The sequence below is a fragment of the Halictus rubicundus genome, chromosome 13 (genome assembly GCF_050948215.1).
Source record: "Halictus rubicundus isolate RS-2024b chromosome 13, iyHalRubi1_principal, whole genome shotgun sequence".
Taxonomy (NCBI): domain Eukaryota; kingdom Metazoa; phylum Arthropoda; class Insecta; order Hymenoptera; family Halictidae; genus Halictus; species Halictus rubicundus.
Genome location: NC_135161.1, coordinates 2,582,063 through 2,591,626, shown reverse-complemented (window position 1 = coordinate 2,591,626; position 9,564 = coordinate 2,582,063). Strand labels below are relative to the sequence as shown.

The window sequence follows — 9,564 nt, the reverse complement described above, 5'->3', positions numbered from 1 at the left end:
AAAAGTTTTCATTGCTTCATAAAGAGTAGAGACTAATTAAATTTCAGTAATTCAGTTTTAAAAAATTTCAGCTTCGACTTAGGATGAAATATGTTACGCGAAGTAATTTTGCTGAAGATTGACAAGAGAATCTAAAATTTTGGCTAATACGTTCATGCTTCATGTACATAGAATGTGTTATTGTGTAGTACGTATGTACGTATTGTATATGAAAGGGTACACGCGATTAGTAATATGAATAAATAAACAAGCTAAATGAAAACCGCACGAGCTTATTGGACAACCGAATATGTATTTAACGATGAAATAAAAGTACACGTGAGATCGATATTATATTTATATTTATAAAATTATTCATCATTAGAAAGCACATATGATCTATCTATATGACGTAATTCACTACGCACACACGCGTACAAGCGTGCCTACGAGCGCACGCACGCACAAAGAGAAAAACACGCGGAGCCGCACGCACACCGTCGAACCATTCATACACTCTCATCCGCTCATGCAGGCGTAAGCACACACATACACACACGCGCGGGCATACATACACATGTACGTACGCGCACACACGCGCGCGATTTTGAGAAAAGGAGAGAGGAGAGAGGGAGAAAGGGAGGGGTGGGGAAAGAACGAGAAAACAAGAGGGAAGATAAGAGGAAAGAAGATTGGTGAATGGCGAATGGAGTAACAAAGAGAAAGTAAAGAAAAAAAGGTAAAAGGGCGAGAGAATCAGAGGAGACAGAGAAACGTGAGCGCGCGCTCATGTGCGCATGTGCACGTCACGTATATCCGTGTGTGAACGGCGACGCGCGACACAACAAACGAGTATACGTGTCCTATGTATGCACGTGTACATATTCAGAGTACCTCACGAATGTGTTTTACAGGTTTTATCGTTTTTTTTTTCTTTACGCAACTTTGTAACTGCTCAAATTGGAAGAAAGTGCGACAGAGATTTCATTTAACCAGGCCAGTTTCATCACAGTATAATTAAAAAATCGCATCGTGTCTTTTTCTTCCCCTTTCCCTCGCAATTTACAATTTTCTTCTCTTTCATTATTCGCCGACCGTACACGTCCAGCATTCTCCGGCACCTTCCCGCGACTCGTATTGAACCCCAAACTCCGCTCTAAAAGAAATATTTCTATCCTTAAGAAATATTAACTTCACTCGATAATCAAGATTAATTACTACGACGCTCGTAAGATTGTCTGAACTTATCAAGAAAACAAAAAGTAGAAATAAAAGAAAAATAACAAGTTCATCATCTAGCTTATCTAACGAAAAGGATAAGCCTTCCGATCACGATACACGATCACGACGATCGTGTTTGCGATTTGATCGACAACGGTCTGTCAGAACACTCTGACGCTTCAGCGATTCTGACGCGCTTAAAAAGAAGAAGGAAACAAAAATGTTACGCAATAATAACAGGAGAACAGAAAATTAAAAGAACAAAACACCGGGGAGGGAAAGGAAAATAATGAAATATCGTAATAACGACGATTTTGAATCGAGAAAAAGAAGGGACCTCGCACAAACAGGGATCGTGTCGTAAAAGAACTAACAATAACAATAGGGGACGTTTTCTATGCGAAAGGGACAAAGCTTGACACGTTTCGACGCGGATTTCAGTCGTAACGGAGCTGACGAACTCGCGTTCCGTTTGATTACATTGTTCCTTTCTCTCTTTTGTCTACCTCGTGGCAATTTCTTCCAACTTCCTCCGTCGTCTTTTTACTTTTATTCACGTATTTTTTTCTTTACTCTCTCATTTAATAAGTGGTAAACATCCTGGAAAAATAAGACACTTGCGTGAGATTTCTTTCATATGCATGTATATATACATATATACACACCATTTCTTTTGTATCGCGCGGCGTGTGTATATACATATAAACCTGATTAGACATATTTCTTTCTTCCTCTATTATCGTTTTTGCTTTCGCCACTTACTTTTTCTTTCGTAATTCTGTTTTGTTCACGATTCGATCAACATAACAACAGATGTCATTTAGAAGTAATTTCATATTTTTTTCTCTTTTTTATCTTTTCTTTCTTTAATGTGCATCTCTAAGCCCAAAAGGAGAATTACCGAGCTATGCAAAATAGAAGATTGATCTCCATCTTATTTTTTTATCATTTCTTTATCCTCACACGTATACATATATAAATATACGTAAATCTATATACCGATTATATACAAATAATCAGGCGAATTAGTCATATATAACGCGCTATATAAATTCCTATACATATATATACATACACATTTATACAATATATATATATATGTATATAAAGGTACTCTTACTATTGAATAGAAATATGCATATTCCAAGTGTTCAATAATATCAATATCGATATAATAATAATAATAATTATTATTATTATAATAATAAAATAATAATATTAATAATAATAATCCTTATATTATAATAATATAGTAATTGCAACAAGAATATTGGTAATAGTGATAATGATGATGTCAATAATAATAATAAAATAAAATAAAATAATTATAATAATAATAATAATAATAGTTATAATCATATTAACAACAACAAGTATTCTTTGTCACATTTTGGTTGCAGATTCTTACAATCACAAATATATTATTCATAAATGTAATAGTCAAAAAGGATGTTAAATTAAGAGAATACGTGGATAGTGCTCTATTTTGTTTTCATCATCTTTCCTCTCGTTAATCGTCCCTCTTGTGTACAATAATTAAACCTATAAATAGTTCTATGTTCAACAGCCAGTGGTATAGTAAAGTATACCTTTGAGGTACCTACGTAGTTTCTTTCTTTCAGTGATACCAAATACAACACTGACGGACCACGTGATCACGCTCCGGCCAACAGAAACTGAGCCCCGCAGTCGTCGGCGGTGTATATACATATGTATATATACATGTATATATATATGCACGCATATATATTTATGTACATAAACATATGCATATATATTTATATTTTTATATATTTATACTCGAATATCGTTCGAAGCTGGGATATCCCGACAAAGGCTTTCTTCCTTCTATATATATACACACATATAATATTATCACTCTATATGTATATATATAAAACAAGACAGAGCGTGGCGCTATGCGGCCGCATGCTCCCACGCAATCATCGCTTTCCTTCTCTCGTTTCATGTTTCTTCGAATCGTAGCGCTCATCCCATCGCGATATCCACTCCAATTCATCTTTTTCTGTTTCACTCGACGTACAATTCGCAATCCATGATTGCGTCAACTCCGAGACGATGCGACGATATCACCCTATTAGCGAGCGAATATTCTCGTCATAGCCGAACGGGAAACGGAAACTTTTGGTCCTTCGAATTCGAGTAAGATAAAAGTCGTTGGTGGTGGTGGTGGTGGTGGTGGTGGTGGTGGTGGTCCTACGTTTCGTCGCATGCGCGAGTACTGCCCACTGTGCTTCCCACCATTCACCTATCAGCACGCAGAAGGTCCGAGAGTGCGGGGGGCGCAGCGGCCTACAACTTTCTCGCATTGTATTTGGTGATACGTATCTGAATACTGACTTCGTGTGTTGTAGCGTTACATATAATACAATAGTATTCATTACGTATAAGGTGTAACATGGGTGTAATTGTTTTGTGTGACTATGTGTCCGTGTATGCGTGTGTAATCGATACTCCATCTCTTTCTACCCTCTTTTATTCTTCCTTCCTTGTTCTCTCTCGCGACGTTCATCCGGCCTTCTCGTTTCCCGTTATCGTTTATATTCAAACGTATATTACATAGATCCCGTTACCATGCATGGTATTATTGGCCTGCAGTCACTCGGACAACAGCTTCTGTAACAGCGATGACTGGTTCACCTTTGGATCACCTCGAGCCACTTCCTCCATAGAAGTCTGAAAAAATTCGAGCTATTAGAGCGATAAAATCAGTGTATTTGCTGGATCGAACACGACCACTCTTTCTCGATCGAGAGGCGTCGGTCAATTTAGGATGTAGGCTAAACTTTACTTCAGGAAACCAGAAATTGTTCACTTATTAAATGTAATCCTGTAGACTTTGGCGAGAAAATGCACAAAATCCAAGTTTTAATTCCAGGAGATCAGTAGTTCAAAAGTTATGCGTGTGTAAAGATGTGCGATTCTCAGCGTTTTTGACAGGTAAGGGCGCCGCCATATTGGTATGTACTCGGATATCGTCCAATGAGCGGAGCCGCGAGGAGGCTGATAGGAGTTAGGTTCGTGTGGGTGGCCGGAGAGGGCCCTGACCACGCTTACAAATCTGTGGTATCGACATCACCGGCTGCTTGTGCTGCCATCTAGCGGCTCCTCTCGTTAGACAATGCGCGACGCTGAGTACATACCAATATGGCGGCGCCCTTACCTGTCAAAAACGCAGAAAATTGCACATCTTTACAAACGCATAACTTTTGAACTACTAATCTCCTAGGATTAAAACTTGGATTTTCTGCAATTTCTCGCCAAAGTCTACAGGATTACATAAAAAAGTTAATAGTTTCCTAAGGTAAAGTTTACCCAGGATGTAGGGTAAAATAGACAGAAATTATGAGCGGCGGAGTATCAACAGTTTTGAAAATCTTCTGCTCTATTATGTAATCAAATTTGTTTTAGTTACCGAATGCAACGGAAACAATTTTCATCGTGAAAATGTATTTTGTCTTGTTTCATGATCATTTAACACCGTATTACGCACACCTTCGTTCTATCAATACATACGTATGTATATTAACGCAAAATAACGAAACAGTTGAACATATGCAATATTTTCTAAAATCTAATCCTTAATTAACGAATGTCACAGTAATGTACTTCAAATGAATCTAGCAATTTCTGAAATGAATGAACTAAATTTTTATCCATTGGATTTATCTCCTACAATTTAGTATGTCCCTAGTGTACGGAATATGAATTTATATAAACATCTGGATTCAATGAATGACCAGCAACATGATTTGACATACAGTGGCTCACACTGAAAATCGTCTACTCATTACCATTGTGGTTCTAATTTTGTTTGCAGGGTGTAATATATAGATGTGCAACATATATAACCTGTGTACTACATTTTACGAACATTATTCCATGAATATATATTACGGTGGACCTTAGCCATATTTCACGAAATAATAAAATATTTTGCAAGATTCATTTGTCCTCACCCCCCCCCCCCCCCGCCCCTCCAAATTGTAACACTTGTTGGAAAAATAATATGGAAAAAATTTGGGGTTGATTGTATCATGGGAATTTTGAATTCTATATCTTGACATAAATATACGTTATTATATATCGGTGAATTTGTCTTTTTTCTCACTGTAAGGATACATAAATAGCATAAACAGTTGATAATGAAAAAAACATCCACGACTTTGAATACTTGAAACACGACCTTGAAAAAACCTTCTTTTCTGTCACTATATTCAAACAAAAATTGTAGTATATAGGGGAAGTAAATGGCAGGGAAAAAAATTTTTTCAAGATTTGAAGGTCATGGATGTTTTTTCTATTAAAAACTGTTTATGTTATTATGTATCCTTAAAGAGAGAAAATTTTCAAATTTGATGCGTTTCGGGTACCGATGATCCAATCGATCTCAAATTTTTTCCAGATCATTTTTCCAAGAAGTGTCACAATTCTAGGGGGTGAGACTAAGAAAATTTTTTCCTAAACAAAGAATTTTTTTTGTTACGTATAAACGACTTTTATTTGTATTTAGTGGATTGTATAAAAGCGGATAGCGATAGTAGTGACGATGAAAGGAGGACAGAAAGGAGACGAAAGAAAAGAGAAAAAGAAAGAGGGTTTGAAAATAGAATGGGAGGAGGAAGTAAAAGAAAAATGTAGGAGGAAGTCAAATGGAGGAAGTAGAGGTGACAGGGGAAGGAATAGGGGAGAGATTAGGAGATTTAGAAATGAAGATCAAGGAAATACTGGAGGTAATAGAAAGCACTCAGGTCAAGAAAGAGAGGAAAATGAGAGGTAGGTGGGATAAGGAATGTAAAGCGAGAGGGAGTTAGAAGGACATGAAGGAAATGGAAGGCAGGGAAAGAAGAAAGAGAAGAGTATAAAAAGAGAAGAACGAATATAAGAAGCTATGCGAAAAGAAGAAAGAGCAGGAAAAAGAGAGGATATTAAATGAAGCGGGAAAGCGAATACGGAGGGGAAGGTTTGGGAATTCATGAGAAAAATGAGGAGGAGGGGAAAGGGAATAGAAATGAGGTTAGAAATAGAAGAGTGGAAGGAATATTTTATGGGATTACTAGGGCGAGTGGAAAAGAGAATAACAGGAGGTAGAATAGGAAGGAAAAACGAAGAGTGATAAAAAGAATGAAAGGAGGGAAAGCTGCAGGAGAAGATGGAATAGTGAATGAGATATTGAAAGAAAATGGTGGAAAGAAGTTGAGGAGGGAAGTATGGAAAATATGCAATAGGGTATGGAAAGGAGAAGGATAGCCGGAAGAGTAGAAGGTTGAGGTAATAGTACCGATAAGAAAGAAAGGAGATGGAGGGTCGGTAGAGCGTTATAGAGGAGTGACATTGCTAAATAGAATGTACAAAATCTATACTATGGTACTCGAGGAGAGATCAGAAAGAGAGGTTGAAGAGAAGAAAATGGTGCCGGGGAATCAAACAGGGTTTAGCAAAGAGGAACGATGTACAAGATATATGTTTTAACCTACCTAATAGATAGAGAGTTGATGAAGAAGAAAGGAAAAATAATAGGATGTTTTGTGGACTTAACGGCGGCGGTTGATAGTGTACACAGAAAGAATTTATGGATAGCGCCAAAGGAAAGGGGTAAGTGAAGGGCCAAAGGAAAGATTAGAGGAAGTGTATAGAGATACAACAGCAATGGGGCATAGGGTCTCCTTTCGGGCGACGTAGGTGATCACCACTGCAACACACTCTGAGAAGTGTCCGGCGTGGGAGGAAGAGCGCCATGCACAACCTTTTGCCCCGGTTGTCGTCGAGACGATTAGTGGGGGTCGAGGGGACGTGGAGTGAGTTCACCTCCTTCTGTGATCGGGTTATGCTTCGAAAGTAGGCGGAGGAACGGGATCGAGAGCTCTGACGCGGGCGGGGGCGCCCTTGGTGATCTCCAGGTAAGGGACCAGAGGTCCCGGATGTCTATTGGGCGGCCTAACAGGGGGGGGGGGGCGACACCGCGTCGTCCGTTGCGCGGTGTCTTCGAATAGAGTAGCTACGAGAAGGGCGGCGTTCCCCTCCAGGGAGGTACACCAAAAGGCGGGGGCTTACTAGATTGAAATGCGCGGGACGCTCATTGAGTCACTGAATGCTCCTACATGACCCCCCACCCGGGGGATATCCGTAACGAGATTACCTCCTCGAAACAAAAAAAAAACGGAGAGACAACAGCAAAAGTAAAAATAGGAAGAGAGATGCGAGAAAAATTTTGGATAGGGTGGGAGTTGATACAAGGACGAAAGCTTTAAGTGCGAAGCTATTTATTCTACTTATGGCAGACCTCGAAGAAAGGATGAGACAGAGGGGAAAAGGCGAAGTAGAAATAGGAGGGAGAAAGATATATGTATACATCGCAGTATACGGACGATCTGGTACTATTGGCGAGGGATGAGAATGGAATGACATGAATGAGGGAAGAGTTTAGAAATTCTATAAGAGAGAAGTGAATAGAAGTGAATTGGGAAAAGACAAAGATAATGATGTTTGGGAGAAGAAGGCAGGAGAAAAAAATATGGAGAAGGGACTGTAGAGGAAGAAATAAAATATCTAGGGTGCATATTGAAAAAGAATGGGAGACAAGAAAGATAGGCCGAAGGCAGAATTAGGAAGGCAGGAAGTGTAATGGGGAATGTGTGGGGTATAGAAAAAAGTGTTTTAAAGATAATTATAAAAGAAGGGAAAGGTTTTTCAATGCTCTAATATGACCAACTATGGGATACGGAAAGAAAAGAAACGGAGTAGAGTAGCGAGGTATAGACTAGGAAAGGAAATTAAGGGAGGAAGAGACTGGGAAGAAGAAGATGGCAGACGATGCAAAAATGTGGAGACGAAGCAGAAACTTGGGAGTACGTGCAGGAAAGGTTCATAGAAGAAGAAGGAATGGAAGAGAGGATACAGGGGAAGATAAAAAAATATTTGCTGAAGGCGGAGAGGGAAAGGGATGGATGGCAAAGTTAGATAGAGAGAGAAAGGACCAAAAGGATGGAAAGTGTAAATGAAAGGGAAAGAAAGGAAGAATGAAAGGACGAGAGGGTGGGAGTGAAAAAAATGAGGGACACGATGAGAAAAAAAATAAAGAATGATTTGTAAAGGGAACAGGATCCCTTTGTAATCCGTAAGGGAACAAATATATACATACATGTAAAAGCGGACAGGTGAGTGAGAGTAGTGGACGATTATCGGTCTGAGCCACTGTAGTTGTGTAACAACTTATAGACCAATTTGTAGAACAGCCATTAAGAAAAAAATCTTATTGTTCTTGACAAAATGACAATTGCGTTAAGCAGACAATAAGATATTTACCAAAAATATAGAAAATCCACTATTGAAGTATACATCTTTTCTTTAATGTAATCTTTGTAGCAGGAATTAATTGGTTGCTGATAGAATGTTGTAAAAAAAGAAACAAAATTAATGAATAGTGCAGTTATTGTGCAGAGCAAAGAACGTAAACAAAACAAACGAAATTAACGAAATCTGTCTTGCTGCTTCGCTTTGAAACCGATATTAGCGTGCCAAAGTGAATAATTCAACGTTGACGAAATTATTTCTTGTTTTTGTAATATACCTATGTTATAACTGGAAAGAAATGCAGTACGCTCATGACTGGTGGGATTGATTTCTTTGAAACGCACATTACAAACAAGAAAACGATGAACGAAGTAGAATAAATAATTATTCATAAATAATGGTTCCAATCACGATTCCAATTTTTCAATTTCTGCGACTCCACATTTATATTCTATCGGTTTATAAATAATTCTATTCCACTACATTTTGCTATGTAGGATGTCTCACCTAACTCGAGCATCTAAAATATCTCGCTTGTTTTTTATGATAGTATAAAATTTCAGAGGAAACCGTTAGTTGGTTCAGAGGGGAAAATATGATAGGCAGAAAAATTTGTTCAAGTGTATATTTTTCGAGATTTTAAGGCCATCGAAGTTTATTTTAATGGAATGATATATTTTTATTATTGCTATAGGATAGCCGAGGTCCAGACGAATCCAACGACCTATAGTATTATGACCTTCACGTGACCTTGAGTTTGTTATCACCAACGATTCCACACCATACATTTACACTCCATGGACGCTGGTGTACAATTTGACAAAACCATTTCGGATTTTCAGTGCAGCAATAATGCATATTATGTGTGTCCAGTTGTCCATGGTTAGAAAAAGTAGCTTCGTCAGTAAAGAGAACGTCATAAAAGAAATGTTCATTTCTTTCTATTTGCTGCAATGTCCATGTACAAAAAGCAACACAATTCTCAAAGTCGTTGCCATGAAGCTCCTGATGTAAACAAATATAGTATTGATGAAATTTATGACGTTGCAA

The 9,564-nt window shown here is 38.1% G+C and overlaps 1 protein-coding gene across 13 annotated transcripts in view; it reads right to left on the bottom strand.

The window, feature by feature from the left end:
* Positions 1–324: 324 nt before the first annotated feature.
* Positions 325–9,564, bottom strand: part of LOC143360357 (uncharacterized) — a 349,079-nt gene continuing 339,839 nt past the window's right edge. For 11 of the 13 annotated variants that reach the window (XM_076799116.1, XM_076799112.1, XM_076799113.1 and 8 more), the window contains one exon: positions 325–3,912. In XM_076799116.1, coding sequence (XP_076655231.1) covers positions 3,820–3,912 — 93 coding nt within the window. In that variant the 3' untranslated portion in view covers positions 325–3,819. The remainder of the gene's footprint in view (positions 3,913–9,564) is intronic. The other 2 variants (XM_076799115.1, XM_076799120.1) reach the window with 1 other exon arrangement.